This window comes from Pinus tabuliformis, chromosome 2_2 (assembly GCF_031772625.1).
Source record: "Pinus tabuliformis cultivar Carrire ecotype Pingquan chromosome 2_2, CPIR1, whole genome shotgun sequence".
NCBI lineage: Eukaryota > Viridiplantae > Streptophyta > Pinopsida > Pinales > Pinaceae > Pinus > Pinus tabuliformis.
This window is the reverse complement of record NC_142300.1, coordinates 1274447785-1274472339: the sequence shown is the minus strand read 5'-3', so window position 1 is coordinate 1274472339 and position 24555 is coordinate 1274447785. Positions and strand designations below refer to the sequence as shown.

Below are 24555 nucleotides of genomic sequence, written 5' to 3'. Positions count from 1 at the left end.
TAGAAACACTCAACATTACCTCCACTAATGTTGATCTGAAGTTTCCGGAGCTATGCAACAAACTCATGCAGCAGGATCGTTGGAAACAACAGTTTGGTAGTGGTGCCTCATCAACCTCCTCAGAAAATGCTTTTGCTGCCAAATATCAGTCCTCTCAGTCCTTTCAGCAGAAAGGTTCTTCTCAGCCTTTTGATCCTGCTAGGAAGAAAAATGTGCAGTGTAATTACTGTCACAAATTCGGCCACATGAAGAAAGATTGCCGACAGAGGATTGCTTCTGAACAGAAGAAACAGGGAGGGCCCCATCAGACAGCGAATGTTGCAGAACATTCCGAGCAGACAGAATCTGCCTTTTACGCCTTTATGGCTAAAAGGTCTTCAGATCATGTCCCGTCTTCGGCCTGGTACATTGACTCTGGTGCATCACGCCATTTCTCTCACAGGCGTGACTGGTTTATTGACTTCTCACCTTTCAGTGATTCAGTAGTATTCGGCGGAGGTGAAGAGTACACAGTGGTCGGCAAAGGTACAGTTCGGATCCAGTCTGGTGGGCGCACACTCATCTTCCTGAATGTGTACTATGTTCCTGGTATGGAAATTAATCTGCTGTCTGTTAGCTAGATTATGAGGAACTCTCCTCAGCTTGATGTAGTGTTCAGTGCGCACAAGTGCTCCATTATCGACAGGGACACTAGTCTTACGGTCGCTGTTGGCCTAGAGGATCATGGTCTATACAGGCTTCTTGACACTGGTGATTCTCCAGAAGTGGCTCTAGCAGCTCGTGTTTCTCCCATCAGCACTCTGTGGCATCAACGATATGGGCATCTAAACATGCAGTATCTCTCTCAGCTCTCTCGGGAGGGACTTGTGTCAGGGTTACCTGATATTCAGACTCAACAGTTGGGAGTATGCGGCGCCTGTCAAGCTGGAAAGCAACATCGGTCTTCATTCAAGGATGGAGAATCTTGGCACGCATCTAAGGTACTCCAGTTAATTCATGCTGATATTTGTGGTCCTATGAATACATCTTCTATTACTGGTTGCAAATATTTTTTGCTTATTATAGATTATTTCAGTAGAAAGATGTGGGTGTATTTTCTAAAATATAAATTTGATGCATTTAGTACCTTTCAGAAGTTTAAAACCTTAGTTGAAAAAGAGTCTCCAACTTCTGTGATACTCATGGCATCAAACGCCAGTTAACTACACCCTACACTCCTCAGCAGAACAGTGTTGTCGAATGCCGCAACCGTACGGTTGTTGAAATGGCTCGTTCCATGTTACAACACAAGAGTGTTCCGAACAAATTTTGGGCTGAAGTAGTATTCACTGCTGTCTTTCTTCTTAACCGATCACCTACTCAGGCTGTTAAGGGGAAGACTCCCGAAGAAATTTGGTCTGGCCGTAAGCCTAAGATCAGTCACCTCAAAGTATTTGGCTTAGTTGCATATGTTTGGATTCCAGCTGCTAAGCGCTCTAAGTTGGATTCCAAAAGCCAGAAACTCATGATGACAGGGTACAATGATCATCACAAGGCCTATAGGCTGATAGATATAGCCACTAGTCGTCTTAGCTTCAGTCGGGATGTAGTATTTTGATGAAGACAGAGGATTCTTTCAGTCTTCTTAGCAGTGTTCTGAGGATCAGCCTCACAGTGTTCTCCTTCCGATAGGTCCACCTGATGGGAGGGATGATGCAGCTTCAGTATTTGATAATACACTACTTGAGCTTCCTCCGGAAAATAACCCTCCTCTTGCTGCTCCTATTGTTCTTGAGCCTTCTCCATCTCCTCCTGATATTGGTTCCTCTACTCTTCGGCCTAAATGGTGGGCTAAAACCATTGGTGATCTTCGGGATAATGAGCTCCTTGAAGGTAGAACTTCTAGACATAAGAGCAAACAACAATGTACTGTAAATTTTGCTCTTATGGCTAACCTACACAGTATTTTTGAGCCTCAAACCTATTCAGAGGCTAAGGGTACATCTGAGTGGGAGCAGGCTATGGAAGCTGAATTCCAGAGTCTTCAGAAGAATCACACGTGGACCCTTTCTGATCTTCCTACAGGGAAAAAGCCCATCAGCGGCAAATGGGTGTATAAAGTGAAATACAAAGCTGACGGAACCCTAGACAAGTATAAAGCTCGTCTTGTTGCTTGAGGGTTCTCATAGAAGGAAGGCATCGACTATGAGGAGACCTTTGCTCCTACAGCCAAGATGAGTACCATACGGCTTGTCCTTGCCCTAGCAGCTTAGTTCAATTGGAAAGTTCATCAGATGGATGTAAAGAGTGCTTTCCTAAATGGTGACTTACAGGAAGAAGTCTACATGACGCGACCTCCAGGATTCAAGGTTTCCGGTCGAGAACAGAAAGTGTGTAGATTAGTTAAAGCACTCTATGGATTGAAACAAGCTCCTCGGGCTTGGTACATGAAAATTGATTAGTATCTGATAGATCATGGCTTTCAGCGGAGCCCATCTGATGCAAACCTGTATATCAAGCATACTAGTGATGATATTTTGTTTGTGGTTGTCTATGTGGATGACCTTATCATTACTGGCAACTCTGCACATTTGATCCATGGGATCAAACAAGACTTATGCAGCACCTTTGATATGACAGACTTGGGACTTCTTCATTACTGTCTGGGGGTTGAAGTCTGGCAAACTGAGAACAACATCTTTCTCTCTCAGTCCAAGTATGCCAAAAATCTTGTGGACAGGTTCAGAATGCAGGATTGCAAACCGGCCACGACTCCTATGGAACCAGGGCTCAAACTTTCAGCTCAGTCATCCTCCCCCCTTGTGGATGAAACTTTATTCAGGCAATTAGTGGGCAGCCTCATCTACCTTACTGCCACTAGACCTGACATCAGTTTTGCAGTGAGCTACATTTCCTGCTTCATGTCAGCTCCTAAGGCTGATCATTGGATAGCAGCAAAGCGTGTGCTACGATATGTGCGTGGCACTCCTGATTATGGACTCCTATACACTCGAAGTTCCAATCCTATACTTAGTGGTTACACAGATTTTGACTGGGCCGGTTCGGTTGATGACCGTAAATCTACAGCTGGGTATGTGTTTAGTCTAGGATCCGGTGCTGTCACCTGGACTAGTAAGAAGCAGCAGGCAGTGGCTCTCTCCTCAACAGAAGCAGAGTATCGGGGAGCAGTTAAGGCATCTTGTGAGGCAGTTTGGCTTCGACGTATGCTTGCGGATATGCATGTTTCCTAGACAGGTCCTACTCCCTTGTTTCGTGATAATCAAGGAGTGCTCAAACTTGCCAAGAATCCAGTCTTTCATGAACGAACAAAGCATGTGGAAACCCATTGCCACTACATTCGCCAGCTTGTTGAAGACAGATCCGTTTAGTTGCGATATGTTCCCACAACGGAGCAGCCCGCAAACATCTTCACCAAGCCTCTTGGTCCTGATAAGTTTGTAAAATTCAGAGGGTCTATTGGTGTTGTAAATAGATTGAGCATTAAGGGAGGGTATTAGAATAATACTATTTAGTGTTTAATGCTCATTCTTATTAGCTGTTGCTATTTTTATCTTTTTAGCAGTTTCTTAGATGAAACTGGTTGTTTCTATTACTGTAAATATCTCTGTATTACTTATTGAGCTTCATTTTGCTCATGTAAATCAATTCAATTCATTCATTGATTAAAAATTCGCTCTCGATTCGCTCCCGAACTGAGAGCTTTTGAAAATGTTGCTCTCTGCTCCTGCTCCCGCTCCCATGTAACCTTGTTACAAACCATGGAACCAAGTGGACACTTTATAACGGCATGCCCTTCCATAATGGGCTTTAGAGTGTACAAGGTTCTCCAATATTAAGAAGGATGTTAACCAAGGACCCTATTAGGTGGTTTCAATTTTTAAGGGAGTGACATGTTTATGGTACATCCATCAAGTGATAGGTGTCATGTGATATGATGATGGAACGAAATGGGGCATCAGGGGAAGGCTCCAAACCACATGCCATAGTACAAGGGTAGCTAACATAAGGGAAGCCGACACTTGGGTGTATGAATGGAGGAGGGAGCAATTGTGGTACAGGAGTTACCTTGACCTTTGTTTTTCCATCCTTTTTCATTTGCCTTTTGTCTTTTATTGATTTTTTTTAAAACTACTCGGGGCTCGAGGGGGTGAGAGCATGATGTGAATGATATAGCAGTGAATACCCACCAGGGGTTAGGACAATCATGGGTTTCTTAATGATGCAAGAGGCCAATATAGGGGCCCTAGGAACCAGTGTGATGGCTATAATGATGGGGGTAGAGCTCATGTTTGGATTTTGCTCATGTGCTAAATTTGTATGTCTCGGCCATCCTTTGCATTTTATGGTACATTTTCTATTGAGAGTCGCCAAATTATGCTTTTTACTTACTTTTTAGCTACATCAACCTTTGGGCATCGTTCCAGGCCCGACCTAAAGTGTGGACAAGGGGAGGAGGAGGCTAACTCCTTGTGGACCCAATGGACAAATGTGGACCCGGATGGGAGATATGTGAAAATGGGCTATAATGAGCAAAGGGGAGTGATGAATTTGGTGTCAGGAAGCGGGAATATTCAACCAAAATTGAGATTAACCATGTAGTGGCACCCCTAATGCTAGTAGCCAATGAAGGAGATCCCACGGGACTAGGATACATGTTTAACCACCAAATTGGACAAAGGGGACAAGAGTACAAACCAAGCCCATTCTTTCCACCGAATCCCCCCACCAATCCATGTCCAAAAGTGTCCATGATAAGTAAGCAAAACTACCCAACTACATAATGAAAACCATACCTTTGGGGATGGAAGGCCCGCCTTCAAACATACGATCATGACATATGGGTGAGGGTGCATAATCGCTGGCTTAGGTGGCAGAGATAATGGCACATCGAGATATCTGGTGGCTGCAAGTGGCTATTGGTTACCGACTGAGGACCATCTAGGAGAAAATTTTCTCCAATGGGTGTCACGCACAGGTGGTGGGTAACATATCCAACAGATTTGTTTGTGTCACAAATATCACATTGGTTACTGACATGCTATTGATGTAAGTTGCTAGGGTTTGCTGTTGATGTACATGCTAAGTTGCAGGAAACGTGGGCAGGGGAGGAGTTTCCGTACGGAAACGGAAACGAAACTCAAAAACGCGTATGGTACGGCCCAGAAACGCGTTTCCAGCCGTACTGGCACGTTTCTCGAGGTGGAAACGTGGCCAGTACAGCCGGAAATGCGTTTCTGGGCCGTACCATGCCGTTTCCACATGTAGTTTAAATTTTTTTTTTTTTTTTTTTTTTTTTTTTTTTTTTTTCTATTTTTTAATTGGGTTATTAAAATGAACTTCATGGTAATGTTAAATTCTTAAAGTAAAAGTGATATTCTCCTTTATTTTTCATTTTTATCCTTTTACTTAAATTTTTAACATTACCATGAAATGACTCAGGATGTTTGAGAGTGGTTTCACCCTCATTGGATTTGATATGGAGAAAGTAGAATTTTAGATCTCACTCAAAATCCAGCAGACTTATTTGTTTTTCAGGATTTGGGGGATTGCAATGTTTCCATTGGATTTTATCATGTACTAGGGTATGGAACTTGTATTTAATCAAGAGAACCAAGCCCTCTATGCAGGGGAGACTCCCAATAATCAAGAGCATGTAGGGTAGTAGGGTATGAAACTTGTATTTAATCAAGAGCACTAAGGTCATTCGACTATGTAGGAGGAGACTCCCAATCAAGCACGAGACAAGAAATTAGATTTCTCGTGGCTGATTTTGGATATATCTATTTTCATTATATGATCATTCATGAGTAAATGTGATGTAAATTTAGAGACTTATAGTTTATGCATTAACAATTGACAATTTTATCATAATGTAATAAATTAGAATGTATCATATATGCTCTAGATTGCACATATTTCTTAAAAGTCCTAATATATATATATATATATATATATATATATTCGCGTTTCTCCGTTTCCAAAATTTTGGGGAGGGGGGGTCACGTTTCGTACCCGTGCTTGTTTCAGAAACTCGTACCCGTTTCCCCGTTTCGTGCAACTTAGTGTACATGTTGAGCAGAAACATATTTGATTGTTGAGCAATTGTTTTGCAGTTCGTTTTGTATTGCTATTGAGCACAGGTGGATCTAGTCTGAAAATTGTGAAACATGGTCAGCTGTGGTGAATTGAAGGTTGGAGCTTTCAAGGCAAGTGGTGGCTTGCTGAGTAGGGTGGCAGGGTGGAGATTAGAGTCTCCTTCAGGTTGGAGCCTGAGAACACTCTAGGGCGGTAGGGTGGTGCTAGGGTAGGTTGGAGCCTGCGCAGGGTGTTGGAGCATCCTTTTAGTCGAAGTTGATAAACCATGGCGTTGAAGTGTTATTCCAGTTGGAGCTGGTAAACCAGGGCTTTGGAGCATTCTTCTAGTTGAAGCTGGTAAATCAGGGCTTGGAGCGTCCTTCTAGTTGGAGCTGGTAAACCAGAGCATTGGAGTGTTCTTCCAGTTGAAGTTGGTAAATCAAGGCTTGGAGCGTCCTTCTAGTTGGAGCTGGTAAATCAGGGCATTGGAGTGTCCTTTCAATTGGAGCTGATAAATCAAGGGGTTGGAGCCTCCTTCCAGTTGTCGTTGGAGAACCTTGGAAGTTGTTGCTTCCTATTGATGTAAATTTTTGGAGACCTATATTAAGAAGCGTTCGGTGGTTTTTCTCCTGGAAAGGTTTCCACCTAAAATCTTTTGTGTAATATCTTGATGTTGTGCATTGTTAAATGGTGTTGTTAACTATTCATAATTTATTGCTAATGTTAATTTAATGCTTTTAAGATTATAATTAAACTAATTGAAGTGAAATATTGATTCACCCCACTCAGTATTTCCAACAGTTGGAATCAGAGCCAAGTTCCTTCAGTTGCAGTCTAATTGCTGGGAGGCAGATCTCAAAAATGCAGAGATGGCAAAGTCAAAGAAGCACGCATCCAATTGATCAAAGGAAGTCTCTGGTATTGCATTAGTTTCCAAATCTGTTACATCTAATGAAGAGAGTCAAGTTGGTTATCTAGCTCTTGAGTTTGATGAAGCCAAATATGAAACATGGGAATCTAGAATGGAAGCCTATTTGCAAGCTCATGGATATGATGTATGACACTCTATTGTTTCTAGAGACACATCTACCGATGACTCTAGAAGGTACAATACAAAAGCCATAATTGTCATTCTTAATGCTTTGCCTGATTCTGTGAAAGCCAAAGTGGATCAATGGTCATCAACCAAAAGGCTTTGGAAGAAGCTTCACAATCTCTAGTCAAAGAAGCATGTATGTCAAGATGATAATGATGATTGTGATTTAGATGAAGTAGATGAAAGAGAAGAAGCAATAGTCAACATGGAGGGAGAATTGATTAGCGCCCTATGTGATCTTAACAAAGCAAAGAAACGAAATCAAATACGCAAAGAAGTTTCCCTTCAAAGACTTAAAGTGGAAGAAGCAGAAAAGAAAGAGAAACTTGGCAAGTCAGTTAGAAGAATCTGTTGAGAAGTATGAGGCAGAAGTTAGTGAAAAGAGAAAGGAATTTGATGCCGCCCTCGATGAAATTAACTTGCTCAAAGGAATGGCAGAAGGAGCAATTGCAAGATGTCGAAAAGAAAAATCATGTCATTAATGAGAAGGATCAAGAAATTGCTCTATTGAAGATAAAGGAAAAAGAAGCAGGTAAAGCCCCATGCGATGAAGGAACAAGCTCCAAGGCTCCACAGAGCAAAATTAATGAGAAGCTTGATAGCAAGATCTCTCAAAGGCCAAACCGAGGCAAAGAACAAAAGGAAGGTGGAAATGTTGCTGCTCCAAGAATTAATGCTGAAGTAATCAAGGGCAAGGATCAACAAAGGGCTATACCTCCTTCAAGGAAGAATGTCTACAAAAGATCATCAAGACAAGGCATCTCATCCAGGTACCCTAGTATGTTTAATGGTTATTGTTTCTCATGTTCTAACTTCGGGCATATGGCTAGGGATTGCAAAATTTATGATAGGTATGCTTATCAAGGATACTATCAAAACCCTAGAAGCAAGCTTGCAAGAACACAAGACAAATATTCAAATATCTTCGTCAAGTATATGTCAGTTGCTCCATCATTTAGGCTATGTCACAAGGTTCATCAAACTTTAACCTTGAGGTTCGAATTTTGGCAAACTATTAAAATTTGGGTACCAGAGGATAACTGGTTCCCTAAGGCTTTGATCTTTGGCCTAGGGAAAAGTGTCCAAATTTATTTTTACTTTTCTCCTAAAGTGACTTTATAAGTGGTAAAGTCAATTTAATTTAAAAGTGACTTTATAAGTGGTAAAGTTACATTCTAATTTAAAAGTGACTTTATAAGTGGTAAAATTACATTCTAATTTAAATGTGACTTTATTAAAGTCAATGAAGAATTAGAAAGTGAAAAAGTGACTATGGAAATAAAAGGCTAAGTGGGTCTTTATTTAAGTGGGTGAGTTGAAAAATAGAAAGTGAGAATTAAATGCACATTTATTCTCATCTCTAGATCTAAATGAATCTCAGCCATTAGATCTTAGGGTAACCCAAAAGATCATTTAGAGAATAAAAGGACAAGAGAAAAGGAAAAGATCAATTCATTCTTTCATGAGCATTTGCGAGAAAGAGAAGAGAGAGCAAGGAGAATCTCAACCATTAGATCTTAGGGTAACCCAAAAGATCATTTAGAGAATAAAAGGAGAAGAGAAAAGGAAAAGATCAATTCATTCTTTCATGAGCATTTGAGAGAAAGAGAAGAGAGAGCAAGGAGAAAATTTCTGAGCAGTGAGGAAGTGAAGGAGAGCAACAAGAATAAATTTCAGCAAATTTGGACAACAACATTTATTGGCATGCATCCCAAGGCAAAACCGTACAATAGGAGAAAGGCACAGAAATCGAGGAAGAAGGACAACACAAAAATCGAGGAAGAGGGACAGTTGTTTGGGAACAAATTTCGAGGCAGCCGTACTGCTGAAATCCGTATGGTCCATACAGTTCATACAACAAGTTTTGGGCATATTTTCTGAGGCTGGCCGTGCAACATTTAATGCTGTTTTATTGCTGTAAAAATTTCTGTTTTGGTTGTTTGCTGATTGGCACGCTTTTCGAGGTGGAGTTCAAGTACAGAAATTGAGATAAGTTGTAATTTGTGGTTTGCTGGAATTTTTACTGTGTATTTCAGTTTCTCTGTAAAAGCATTTTCAAAAATAAAGAAGAGCTCTCAAACTGGTTTTCCCCAAGAGTTGTAGGGGGTTTTTCCAGGGTCACATTGACCAAAAATCACTGTGTTATTTTCTGTGTGTGGCTGTCATAATTTTGCTATGTTTTATTTTTGCAATTTCAGCAGTTGTGAAATCTCTAAATTTGTGTTTTTAGAAAATATTGTCATTTCCAGATTTTAGAATTTTTATCATGCTTAGATTTAAAACTAAATGCATGGAGTGATAAGGAAAACTGATAACCAGAGTGGGGGTTGAAATTCTTCACGAACTTTAAAAAAATGTTGAGGCTCAGCGAACCTCATCGAACCTCATAGCCATTGATCAAGTCCATAAATCAAAACTCATAACTTTATGTCACAACTCAAGCTTGTAATTTATCTTTGCAGTTTTCAGTCCGTGATAGCATTTTTGATGTTTACTAATGTTAATTTCTTACTATATATATATATACACAAACCTAATGGTGAACCTCATCTGAACCTCATCAAAAAATTCGAACTCAAATCGAACCTAATCATTTCCGAATTGGAACTCGAACCCAAACCATGTGACATTGCATTTAGGTACCATATAGAGTGTTTTAAATGCCATAACTATGGACATATAGCTCGTGATTGTAGATACATGATGAAATCTTCCATGAAGGAGAACTCTAGTATTAGGTACAAGAAGGTTTGGAGAAGAAAACAAAAGCAAGAAGATTAGGGGAATGAAAAAACCTCAACACCCTTTCAGTTGGAGCTAATAAATCACGGGGTTGGAGCCTCCTTCTAGTTGTTGCTTGAGAACCTTAGAAGTTGGAACTTCCTATTGATATAAATTTTTAAAGACTAATAGTAAGAAGCGTTTGGTGGTTTTTCTCCCAAAAGGGTTTCCACCTAAAATCTTTGTCTTGATGTCGTGCATTGTTGAATGGTGTTGTTAACTATTCACGATTTAATGCCAATGTTAATTTAATGCTCTCAAGATTATAAATTAACTAATTGAAGTGAAACACTGATTTATCCCCCTCTTAGTATTTCCAACACTTCTATTGTGCCTAAGACTCATTTCTTTATCGTTATTGTGATTTTGCTCAAATGTATATATAATTGCCATTTGCTGTCTTATTTTTTGTTTTGGTTAGAATTAAAATGTGTTTTGAGGTTATTTATATTGTTGTATATAATATGTTATGGTTGCATATGGGCTTTGCTAATTTGATTATTACAAGGATGGTCACCTACAGGTTCATTTTCCAGCTCAACACACAGGCTTAGTTATTATGCTTATGCTTAAAGCTTACAGGTTCATTTTCCAGCTCAACACACAGGCTTAGTTACTGTTCATACCTACCAAGCCTTCATAGGGAACTAACCCTTGAACAATACCATAGAATGATTACAAGGGTTTTATCATCAAGATTATTTCCAGAAAAGATGGCGAGGGTTTGATTGCTGAGAATATTCTCAGACATGGCTGCAAGGATCTCGTTGAACATTCCGATGGTTGTGCATCAGCGTGTCTGTATATTTAATTATGCATAATCATTGTACAGGTCGAACAGAGTATTGGTTTGAACTACCTCACAGTTGCATAACTGTATTGACGCTTCAAAGCCACAAGAAGCTGGAGAGGCTTGTGATCCACAAATTGCATCCGAATCTACCAACTGATGTAGGGGAGTTTAATGACCTGTTCAGTCAATATCTGAACCAGTGATTGGCTGTTACAAGTTACAACCAATCAAGTTACAGGGCCAATTAAAAGTTGTAACTGTTTTAATTCTGTATGATTGTCTTGAAACTGTAATAGAGTTTTGAGGGGCCTTGCTGCTCCATTTATGGAGCCAACAGGCCCCCCTTCTCATATATGTGTTGTAATTGCCTCAGGCTCGAGAAAAGTCGTGTTCGTATTATATGTGAAAACTCTTATTTTGTAGTAGTGACAAAAGTTAAAACGATATATATATATATATATATAGAGTTAGACACTTGTTGAAGCTTAATTTTTTTATGTGTGGATTGTGATGTAACACTGTTTTGGTGATTTTATAAGGGCCTGGCCTATATATATATATATATATATATATATATATATATATATAGACACTTGTTGAAGCTTAATTTTTTATGTGTGGATTGTGATGTAACACTGTTTTGGTGATTTTATAAGGGCCTGCGCAGGCCAAACCTTTAGGGGGCCCACTCAAGGTAGGGCATTGTTCTATTTGTACTTGTACATATTTATGTGTGATTTCAATTATCTGTTGGCAATTATTTTTCTATTTTATCGTTAGATTTCATTATGCTTGGTGCTCTGTTTTATGTTTCCTTATTATTGGTCTCTCTTAATAAATAGTGCTGAATGGTAAAGTCATGTGCATTGCTCCCAGTGACTTTACCATGCGAGGTGCCACCAACAGGGCCAAAGATCAAGGACATTGTTGATTCCCTTCTTTATGTTTTAATTTAAATTTATGATTGAAATCTCTTTTTTTACTTCAAGTACCACATAGATTAGATTGCATGATAGTTGGTTTGATTAAAGCAAATTCCTCTTTCTATGCATACTGCACTGAATGCCTCAGAAGATCAGATGAGCCTCTGAGTTGATAGATTAAATTATTGTGTAATATGAGTGTACCCAAACAATATGAAAACACACATACACAGTCATTTTTGGTGCTCTTGCCTGGGAGGCACTCAAAGAAGTAAGAATTTTGCTTTAGAATAATTATAGAGAAGATAACAGGCCAAGGTAACCTTAGGGAACTTTGATTATATATTTGGATTACAATGGTGTTATGCAAAGTGAAAATATATCAATATGTACCCTTGTTGAAATGAGGGGTAACAGTTCCATATGTACCTATTCCATGTACATCCTCCATAAATAAGCCAACCAACGTGCTTGTCTTTATTAAAATGGTGGTGGCTGCAAGAGTAATTGGTAGCCTTCATGAGTCTAAGGTTCACACAACCCCTTGACTAGAAGAATTGACCCATATACACATAAGCTTGTGCTGCCAATGAGAAATCAAAGAATTGTTTATGAAGTTTCTCATGTTCTAGAAGTAATGAAATATCGATCTCCATATAGTATTGCTACCTCAATTCTAACAAGAAACATGGCTCCATAAATGAGGATGTTCCATGTATGGCACCTTTAGTCAAGTCACACCAGAACAAAAGGGATGGTTTTAATGGATAAACAACTTGTATGATAATGAGACGGACCCATCTGGCAACCAACCAATCAAAGCTTAGCTTAAATCACCTTCAATGATTGGATGAAATGACTTTAACATAATATAAGGTGGCTCCATGCGTGAGGACAGTTTCATTATTAATGGTAGCATGGAGATATAACACAAGGCAGCTACATGGTATATGATTTGTATGGCATCCCTTTTTAATTTGAGAACCCATGAATTTATAACCAAGGTGCCTATGGAAATGATGATCCATGGCTTTATAAAGATGAACCCACAGCAAATTATTTTTACCTTCCTCCACATATGTGCCATTGATTTCATATCATGGTCCTTTCCATTATCCTTCTAAGCAAAACAAAGCACACAACTGCCTTGGGTTGAATTGATGCGTGGGTGAAGAATATGGCCTATCTAGTGTATTAAAAATAACATTTAATTGTCGCCACATGTGTGTCATTATCCAAGCACATGGTAAAACACAATAAATAATATTTAATTCATCTTTTCATATATGTGCCATGAGGATATAGTTTAAGGAGCCAAGGGGAGTGGTCCCATTTAAATAATATTATAGTTGCTTCCACATATGTGCCAACGAGGAGCATACCACATAAAAGCTTTTTTACCATGAAAATAGAAGAATCTCTCCTAGTAAACCCCACCATATGCCAGAATCATATTTGTGAGTGTTTAGGATGAACAACATAATCATGAATCACCCACCAATGATACACCATAGCACCAAAGAGCATCCCACAACCATCAATCAAGGCATCAAGTGAAGCCATGAACTCCAAACCCCAAAGCTCCATCAGATATGCAACCATGAAAAGGGAACCAAATAGCTAGCGCAATCACCATCCAATCAAGGAAAAATGAAACTCTCCCAACCAAAGATCCCCAGTAATGATGTGATGTCATGAAGAGAGATGGTTCCATAAAGATAAAGCCGTCCTAAGTTGGTCCAGCAGCTCCAGGTAATAAGAAGCAAATCTCCATCAATGTGATGAAAATCACAAGATGGGATCTTATAGAGTGTGAGTTGTAACAGGAGTGCTAAAGATAAATGTACAGAGACTAATATAATACATCATCTTGGTACTGTACAAATATCAATATGATATATCGTTTACCTTTCGCATATGATTACGTGTTGTAAAGACAATAACATACTGTATTTTAAGTGTAGACAACCTGAAGCACATGCCAATTTTCTTAACTACTTTTTAGGATAAATTCTAACATCTCTTGATTTTGCAATCTTCTTGGGGATTGTTCTTTATTCGTAAGTAACATTCCTTTCCTCAACCGTTAATTAGCAGTAGATATCCTGAGAGAATTGCTTTTGGAGTCAACCTCTTCATGTTTTCCATAGTTGTTGAACTTTATTAAATTGTGCTTTTGCAGTGGGTCCTCTTCTGTTTGATGGTGTTGGAGACCCTTTGTTGTTACTATCTACAGGCAACAAACCAGACTCTTTTGTACAGAGATTTTCAAAGACAAGTGATGTAAGTTTAATTTATATTTATCATTGACGCTTATTATAAACAAATCCAATTTAGCCATTGAAAAATAATGAATTATTGACTTGAATAACTTGTCTTGCGTTTGTTTGTTCCTTAATCTTTCTCTATTTTCTCTATAATTTAATTGCTAGTTAGATTGTATCATATTTCTGCATAGTTTTTGAAGTTGAACTATTTTTAAAAAACACACACTATGTAGGAAACCATATGAACCAATTTGGATCTTTCTAAGAAAACATCGCTTATGTCTAACACACACACACATAGAAAAAAATTTAGAAAACAAAACAATTGTCACTGACAGAACAATGTAAGTGCTCTTTGGATGTATATGATTTCATCTTTAGCTGTATTTTTACAACAGAATAGGAAGTTCCAGACATGGAAAATACAATGATATAATATGTGATTTAGACGACCATGATATTAAGTAGATAATTGGATATTCAACAATAGATCATTTGAGTGTCACAGTCTAGATGGTTTTCATCCTGTTAAGATTCAAGAATAAATGATAAAATCAGTAGGATTGTGTTACAGATCAAGTTTAAATCAAGAAAAGCTACAGGTAGGGGTGTAATGTTCCTAACTAGGAATTAACAGTAAATATCAAATGCATGCATTAGCTACAATAAAAGAAAAATTTATAACACAACCACAAATCCATATACACATATAATGGAGCCAAAAGTCTGAGCCATTGTATTAAATCTGGAAATATGAGTACATCAGTGGAAGAAAAATGGAACTTGGGCTTGCTACTGCAAGCATGCAACACCCAGGTGAAATAATGTGCAATCTTCAACTGAAATAGCTCAATTGGACAATTCGCACTGCCCAGAAAACTCTGCTGGTGGTGGTGGAGGTGAATTGTGATTTTGACCCCCAAATCGGCTCCAAATTTTTTGAAAAATTAGGCTTAGGCTGCTCACACCCAGTCCAACAAAACCCAGAAATATTTCAAGCTAATTCCCGCTGACCCAGAGTGTGTAACGAACTAAACCTATATAAAAATAAACACAAATAATGTAAAAAACTACAAATAAGATTAATGATTAATTAGTTAGCAATTAATCAAAAGGTGTGTCCCTAAAGACATAAGTGTTCATGAAAGGGTACTTACCTAACTATATATACAAGACCCTCATTTTCAATTGTAATCATCCTACATCAATTCTTTATATAATATACAATTTACACTTACTGTCCTACGATGGATGTATTTTTCTATGAAGTATTTTAAATATTTCCTCTGCGTTTATGACGTTTGGTCGTTAATCAGAGCCATGTTGGCTGATGGCCAGACCTTTGGCCATCAACTTCGTCGTCGTCAAAATTCAAGCGTTTCACTACAACTTGGAAGTTCTCCATTCAGCCAGTTTCGCTGCTAGGTCTGTGGCCATTAAAAAGAAAAAAGAAAAAAGAAAAAGAAAAAATGAATTAAAAAAATAATTATTAAAAAAATTATAAATTTCTTTTAGGAAAAAAATATATATAATAAAAAAATTACATTAAAAAAAAGGTTATAAAAAACAAAAGTTTATATATATAAAAAAATTATTGAAAAATAAATCGTAAAAAAAGTATCTCGCCAACAAAACACTGCCGGATGCACATCAAAGTACCTGATTGCCAACAACACAATGTTGCAGATACGGGTCCTCGCTCGACTGATAAAACCATACAACGTTTTGCTCTTGTTTCCCTCCACCACCTGACAGGAGCCACACTTTGCCACCGCTCTCTACGTAGGAGTCCCCTTTTGTCAGTCACCTGTGAAAATTTCTGAATCGAAGAAGTCATAAATACTACTGCAGTAAACTGATTTGGATTACCTACTTGTGTTCTTCATTTAACAAGTTATTTTCAGAAATATTCGGAAAATATTAATGCAAGTACACTGTAGCCTACACCAATATACAGATCAAGTACTGAAAAATAAATGAGACAAACACACAAAGGACACTTATTTTTGGACTAAACGTCCTCGGAAAAACCCAATGCGAGAAAACCGGTGCAACAGCTCTAAGGGTTTTCTATTATTAAGCAGAAGTTCTGAATACAAATGCTGGTTTCCCTCCCAACAAACCAGTGATAGAGAAATACAATGGCGGAAAACCTGAGTGAGTTTTACCTCACTTCACCCGGTAGTTTCAATTGATCCGGCAACCAAACTGGTTGGCCCAGGTTACAACTGCGTTGCCCCTTCGCAGTAATTGTGTGGGCCTGCGTGGAGCTCTCTAAGGCTCTGCGTCAGCTCTTCTGCCCACTGCGCCAGCGTCCTCGGCTGTTTCGACTCTCTGCGTGGAAGGCAACTCTCTCCCTTTGCGCTGGCCCTTCTGGCTCTGCGTCAAGGCTGTGTGGGCCCAGACAAGCCCAATGTCAGCTCTCCTGGTTACTGTGCTGCCTCCACAAGCTTCTCTCTGCCTCTCTGTCTGTATTCTCGAACTGTCACTACCCCTCAGCTGTAACATCTCCCCAATAGATTTCCCTCCTGAGAACTTCTCACCTCAGAAAATCGATTTCCTCAATCTCTCTGTGTGTCATCTCCAACTAACCCCAAGCCTCCATTTATACTTTTCCCATTGAGAAATCAATGACCGAGATTAAGTCTCTAATCAACAACTAAGATTAAATTAGACTTGATCCTCGTCTCTGGCACAAACAACTTAAAAATTTGGCAAATTCATATTTATTATTATTAGAAAAGATAGAAGATGATTACAATTTGTGGGAGACCCCTGGCTTTATACTGCCCTAGGTGCCTCTTGGTGAATGGGCATGATCTTTGATCATGCCCTTTGCCTAATAACTACTTAACTAACTAATTTTATATAACATTGCCTTCCTCCTAGAAAATGCTTTGTCCTCAAAGCATACATAACGACGGATGTTGTTGATGAAATGCTTCAGTCTCCCAAGAAGCTTCTTCTTCTGGTAAGTCCTTCCACTTGATCAAGTATTCCTTGATTACACGAGATCGAAGCTTCTTTTCTCTGGTGGATATGATACCTTCTGGTTCTAAAATGACCCTTCCTTCATCATCTAAGGATGGAAGCGTTGTTTGTGCTGATTGATGGTCGCCCAATGCCCTTTTAAGGCAAGATACATGGAAGACGTTGTGAACACGACTTTTATCCGGAAGGCTTAAACTATATGCAACTTGGCTGATCTTTTTGTTGATTTGGTATGGTCCATAGAACTTCGGTGCCAATTTATTTTTTCCTTTTTGTTTCAAGGACAACTGTTTGTATGGCTGGAGCTTGACAAATACCCATTCTCCAACTTCAAATTCTCTCTCGGTTTTGTTTCGGTCAACTTGTTGTTTCATACGGTTTCTTGCATTATTTAAATTTTCTTTTAGGGTTTGGATGATTTTTTGGGTTTCTTCTAGTTGGTTTTTAACAGCTGGTAGATTTGTTTGGACGGTAGCTAGATCCTTCCATTTTGGAGGTTCGTACCCATACAAAGCTTGGAATGGAGTCATTTTTGCTGACGTATGATAAGTAGAATTATACCACCATTCAGCGAGATGCAACCACTGAGCCCACTTATTTTGTTTTTCTGTAGCGTAACAACGTAGGTAGGCTTCCAAACATTTATTGACAACCTTTGTTTGTCCATCTGTTTGAGGGTGGTAAGCAGAACTCATATTTAGGTGGTTCCTATATGGTTGACCAATTCCTTCCAAAAAGTACCCTTAAATTTGGCATCCTATCACTCACAATGACTTTCGGGAAACCGTGTAATTTATAAATATTTTTGCAAAATGTCTCAGCGATTTGTTTAGCTGAGTCTGATTTCTTCATTGCAATAAAGTGAGCATATTTGGTGAGTCTGTCGACTACTACGAAGATCTTATCCTTGCCTTTAGATACAGGTAATCCCTCAATAAAGTCCATTGATATTTCTTCCCATTTCTGATTCAGAATGTTTAAGGGGTGAAGTAATCCAGGTGTTGTAATATTTTCACTTTTATTTCTTTGACATTTATCGCATTCTGCTACATATTTCTGAATATCGCGACTCATCCCCTTCTAGAAGAATGATTGCCGTGCATTGTAGTAAGTTTTAAAGAATCCTACATGTCCGACTGACAATGAATCATGTGACTCCTTGAGTACCTTGGATTTAAACTTGGAGTTTGAATTTAGATAGATTCTTCCTTTGTACCATAGAATATCATTCTTCCATTCAAATTTTGAGTTGTCTGGAAGGTTATTGATTATCGCAGTTATTTTTGGATCCTTGGCATACTCACTTCGAATCTCATTAAGCCATTCGGGAACAACAAATGAGACTGCAAGTAATGTTGGCTCTTTGTCCTTCCTAGACAGGGCATCTACTACTACATTGCCCTTTCCCCTTTTATGTAGTATCTCCATGTCAAAGGCAATAATTTTTTCAATCCACTTTTGTTGTTCTTCAGAAAGTGTTTTTTGTTGAAGGAGGTGCTGGGGACTGTTATGGTCTGTTCGAATGGAGAACTTACTTCCCAAAATATATTGTCTCCACTTAGCCATGTTGGAATTTCTAAGTTTAACCCGTTAGAAATTCTCCCTGTACTATTTGATTTATTTCTTCGTACTTGTTCAGTTACTTAACAAGTTATTTACCATGTAAATACTGAAAATAAATACAAGTACAATATCAACACATACAGATCATCAACTGAAAGAAACAAGCACACAAGTGACACCGTTGTTTTTGGACTAATGTCCCCGGAAAAACCCAATGCGGGAAAACTGGTGCAACTATTCAGAGGGTTTTATTATTATGTAGTTTCAGAATACAACCAGGGTGCTAGAAATGGCTCACCCAACAGAGAATGCCCTTGGTAGTAGTACCTCTCAGTCGGAGACAGATATTCCGGCTAAATTACCGGATGAACGATCCCACAACAACAATATAGCTTTTGCTGCTCTGCGTCACCCTGATAGGCACTGCGTCACCCTATCTAGCTCTCCAGCTCCAATCTGTCCCATGAAAATCTCCCAGCGCTGCCTCTAAGGCCTGCGTCAGCCTCTTTGGCCCAGCGTCAGCCCAACGTCAGCCTCTCGGGGCTTTGCGTCAGCCTCTGGAGCCTCTGCGTCTCACACGCTGGCCCTCATTGGCTCTGCGTAGCTCCTGGCTGCCTCTGCGTGGCCTCTAGCTGGCTCTGCGTCAACCTCTCTCGGCTTCTGCGCTGATCCTCCCGGTACTAACTCTGCCTCTCTGCTATGTATTCACTGCCCCTTAGCTGCAGCTCAAATCACTTCACTCAATTTCCTCAGCAAACCCTGCCCCAGAAAATCGAGTTCTTGATCTTTCTCGGTGTGTCCTCCAACTAACCCTTAAGCCTCCTCTTATACTTTTCTCGTTGGTCCATCAACGGCCGAGATTAAATCTCTAATCAACGACTAAGATTAGATTTGGCTTGATCCATGACTTTTGGACCATTCTAACTCAGTTTTATATTAATTCACATTAATATTTTATTTTTCCTAAGTTTAGACTTAGGAACTCCATTAAAAATATTAATTATTTTAATATCTCCTAAACTGGTTAGATTCTGCCCAAACCATTTCTGGGTCTTGGAGATCTCATGTGCTATAGCCTCTCCACCAATTTTCGTGGCTAGAGCACATCCGATGCTACCCCAAAGCAACAAGCCAGTGCGTGCATAATAGCGAGCGTTTCCTTGTTGTATGTGGACTTAAGACGTTCTCTTTTATTGAGCTTACTGCTTTCAAAAGCTATTGGATGCCCTTCTTGCATTAACATTGCGCCTATACCAAATTCGGAAGCATCACACTCGATGATAAATGGTTTAGAGAAATCTAGAGTTGCCAATACTGGGGCATTAGACATAACTTCCTTCAGTTCTTCAAAACACCTTCCTGCTTCCTCATTCCATTGAAATGAATTCTTCTTTAAAAGGTTTGTTAGAGGTGTAGTTATATGTGCATAGTTTTTAATAAATCTTCGGTAATATCCAGTCAATCCTAAGAACGCTTTTAGCTTGGATATATTAACTGCTTTGGTCCATTCCTTTATAGCTTTGATTTTATTAGGGTCCACTTTTACACCTTCATGGGATATAATGTGCCTGAGATATTCTACTTCTTCCTTTCCAAAGGTGCATTTGGATTTTTTTGCGTAGAACTGATGCTCTTTTAGTAGTGTAAGAAATTTATGCAGATGTTGTAGTTGCTCCTTCCAAGTTTTACTGTAAATTGAAATAACTCGTTCATAGTGGCTTGGAATGTTGCTGGTGCATTGGTTAACCCAAAGGGCATTACTTTAAATTCATAGTGACCTTCGTGTATTCAGAACGCTGTTTTTGGTATGTCTTCCAATCTGATTTTGATTTGGTAATAGACTGAACTTAAGTCCAATTTTGAGAAGTATTTTGCGCCATGTAGTTCATCCAACATTTCGTCGATAAAGGGAATTGGGAATTTGTTTTTAATCGTTATTTTGTTTAATCCTCTATAATCAATGCATAGCCTAAATGATCCATCCTTCTTCCTTACCAATACCACTGGAGCAACATACAGACTCTTACTTTTCGAGATGATCCCACATTTTAAAAGGTCTTGGATTAATCTCTCAATTTCGTTCCTTTGGTGATGTGGATATTGATACGGCTTGATGTTGATGGGGTCTAATCCTGCTTTGACTTCTATTGTATGCTCGATTTCCCTGTTAAGAGGCATTTTCATGGGCAAGTCTTGGAATACTTTTTCATGCTTCTGAATTAGCTCTTGTACTTCTGGTGACTCTTTGCTGATCACTTTTGCAGATAACATTCCTAATTGGTGACGTTGTACTACATATGCTGGTGCTCCTTTTCGAATTATTTTCATCATTTGGGATGATGACACGATTTGATTTTCTAGTGTTTGGAATCTGTATAACTTGTACCTCTGCCCTTCCCAGTTAAAGTTTATGAACTGCTCTTGATGGTTGGCGGAGTACGTGCCTAAGGTTCATAGCCATTGGATACCTAAGACCACATTTACTCCTCCTAATGGTACAATGAAGAACGATGATTCTAAATTAAAGTCTTGAATCTGCAATTTGACCTTATGGCATTTCCCTACCTTTTCAATCTTCTTATTGTTGGCTACCATCACTTTCATGTTGGGCAAGGGGAATGAGAAAATGTTGAGTCTCTTTGCCATTGCTGCATTTAAAAAATTGTGGGTGCTACCGGAGTCGATCAGAACCACTACATTGTTCTTCTTTATATGTCCTTTCAATTTTAGAGTCTGGGGTTGTGATATACCTATCATAGCTGATAGTGACACTCGCAGAATACTTTCGTCATCTAATTTTGGAGAGAATTCTAGGGCATCTTCTATTCCTTCTATGTCTGATTCATCACTGTTTGAATCATTAGTTGCTTCACAGTTATATAGGTTCTTTTATTCTTATCCTTTAACACACCTATATTTAGGGTCCCACTTCTCGCCACAACATTTGCATTTGCCTTCTTTTATCCTTTGCATTTCCATGTTAGCTTTTTCGCCTTCACGAAGATGTGGTGGAACATATCTTGTATTATCTGTATTCACAGATTGGGGCATTCTTCATCTCGAATATACTTTTTCCGGTTTTGACCACAATATCTGTTCAAATTTCTTTTCAGCAACTTTTGCTTTTTGTCTTGCTACTTCTGTTGACGTAATGTCATGAAGCTCAAGTTCTACTCGTAGATGAGTTTAAGTCCGGAGATGTATGATTGAAATAGACGAGATTCTGATAACTCAGGTACTCATGTTGCTAAGGTCTCCCATTCTTGAGTGTATTCATCCACATCTCCTTTTTGTCGCAATTTGATGAGTGTTGAAAAGAACTCTTCTTCCTTTACACTTTGGAATCTTTTAAAGAACACATCCTTAAATTTTCGCCAACTGATAGCAAGTGTCGTTTTCTTCCACCACATATACCAATTATATGCTTTGCCTTCCATTTTCATGGAAGCGTGCCTAATCTTTTCGTCATCATATTGTCAATATTGTAAATCTTGAAATATTTTTCTGCTTTATTCAGCCACGCAACGTTGCATTTTTCATTACCATCGAATTTGGGTAGCTTGATTTTTGCTCTTCGTTGATATGTCGCTAATGGTGGAGCGAAAATAGGGTATTGATTGGCGAATGAATTCCAGAGCTACTTATTTGAAAAAGTCGCGTTACTATTTTCTTGACGGTGTGTGGATGATTTTTTTGGAGACATTTTTTTCATGAGAATCTGCTGAATTTATAGAATCTGATGAATTGTGCGGTTGATTACCTCCATCATCTTGGAGTAGTTGTTTGGGTGTAATTTTTATTTTGTCACACAAAATGGTTAGCATTGCCATTGTCTGATTATGATTCATTTCGGATTTGATATGGTTCTTCCCAAGTTGTTGTTCTATCCGATTTGTCGTATCCTGAAGCTTCTTGATGTCGTCGGAATGTCCAGTAACCTTACTCTCGAGATCGACTAATTTTTGGTTGAAATCATCGGAGTGGCTAGTAATCCTATTCTCAAGATCAATCAATTTTTTGCTGAAATCGGTCATTGTCATCGACGACATTGAACGGGTTTGTGGGGGTGTATATTTGTCCGCCAGCTTAACTTTCTTCCTTAATTTGAACTATAATTTTCTTTTAAATAATAATTAAATTAAATTAATTTAATAGTTTAATTGTTTTTTTTTTTATATAGCAACTATATAGTCAACCCAATATATCCATATAACTATATAAGTCACTAACATATAAAACCCACCCACGAAAACCAAACAAATAACGCTACCATGAATCGATTTATGAAGGGACTTGACTTATTGAAGTCAACGAAATGGGTGGGGTGAACGAAATAAGGCACGACAGATGAGCACAGATAACAACGAGTGGTGAACTGGCAGCCGAAAGCACGGGAGCGGAATGGATGGTGGTTGGCATGGGTCACGGGTGGTCAGGAACGAGGGTCAGAAATCAGTGAACAGAGAACAGGGAATCAGAGCTAGCAATCGGTGAACATCAGTGGCAGGAGATGCGACGGAGATAGCAATGGGTGGTTGGGACTAGTGAGGACGTAGAGAGTGCGTGGTCGTGGATGCGGGGACAACGGAGGGGAAAGTGTTGACGCAGACAGGGAGCAGTGGAATTGTGACAACGGCTGGTACGCGATGGTGAAGTGGTGAATCGACTGAGTGTGTGGATGCTGCGATTGAACTGGACACCGTAGACGACGACTGAGGCAGTTTGGCCTCAAACGGAAGGGATAAGGCAACGATCATCCTGCTTTGATACCAAATGGCACAAACAACTTACAAATTTGGCAAATTCATATTTATTATTATTAGAAAAGATAGAAGATGATTAGAATTTGTGGAAGGCCCTTGGCTTTATACTGCCCTGGGTGCCTCTTGGTCAATGGGCATGATATTTGATCATGCCCTTTGCCTAATAACTACTTAACTAACTAAGTTTTATATAACAGTCTCTTAGAAGCTCCTTACCCATATTTTCATTAATACCCATTAATATTTTAATTTTCCTAAGTTTAGGCTTAGGAACTCCATTAAAAATATTAATTATTTTAATAAAGTACAATCTGGGTGGAATTTCTCCAAACGATTTATGGGTCTTGGAGAAATGATGGAGCTCAATTCTAAAATGACAAAGGAAGAAAGGTTTTCCTATAATGGGTTTTCAGTTACAGATCATGGAGCAATTACATTAAAAGGAAGTATCTAAGGAAGAGAAGTTAATGTCGCCATCAACCCAAGCAACGATAAAAATTATATCAACATCAACTTGGAAAATCAACTATTAATTCTAGAGCTAAGCATTGGTGTAAAGAAAAATATTTTTGACCAAAAAGAGTATAAAATTAGTGATCTACAAGTGACAATAGGTCATTATGAGTACATATCTCAATTTCATGTTGTAAGGACAGATAAAAACACTGACATCATACTCGATCAACCCTGGTTTAAGGATTTGGGTACATTCATGTTAAACATAGAGAAACAAGTTTTGATGTTTCCATATAAAGGGAAGATGGTCACATTTTGAGACATAACAAGTAAATCAAAATCAATAAAATCTTCATTAGAAGACCTTAAGGATATCTCAGACTTGATGTTTCAAGATAATGAAAAAACTATATCAAAGAAGCAAAAAGAGCTTGAAGAAGTCATCTGCAACAAAGACAAAGAAATTTCGCGCCTTAGAGATCGCCAAGAAAAACTACTCGAACAAGTCAAGAAAGCTAAAGCGTCAAAGAAGGAACTCAAGGAGCGTTTATTAGAACAAGAAGAAGAAAATTTACGTTTAAAGAGCCTTAACCAAACAATAGTAGAACAAATCAAGTGTTTAAAAGACGAGAAACGTGAAGGCCAAAATAAAGTTGATTCAGAGAATGAGGAATGTTTACATCTCCAAAATCATAATCAAAATCTGCTCAAACAGATTAAAAAACTTAAGGGTGAAAAGAAATCATTGATGAATGGGTTCAAAGAACTTTTCTCAAAGGAAGCATCAAAATCTCCAGATGTAGTAGTCCAAACTGAAGAAACAAACATCAATACCACTAATCTCACA

At 38.7% G+C, this 24555-nt stretch overlaps 1 protein-coding gene across 4 annotated transcripts in view; it reads left to right on the top strand.

The window, feature by feature from the left end:
• LOC149198125 (uncharacterized) overlaps positions 1 to 24555 on the top strand; it is a 328910-nt gene that overhangs the window by 56669 nt on the left and 247686 nt on the right. For all 4 annotated transcript variants that reach the window (XM_089406109.1, XM_089406107.1, XM_089406108.1 and 1 more), the window contains one exon: positions 13851 to 13951. In XM_089406109.1, coding sequence (XP_089262235.1) covers positions 13851 to 13951 — 101 coding nt within the window. The remainder of the gene's footprint in view (positions 1 to 13850; positions 13952 to 24555) is intronic.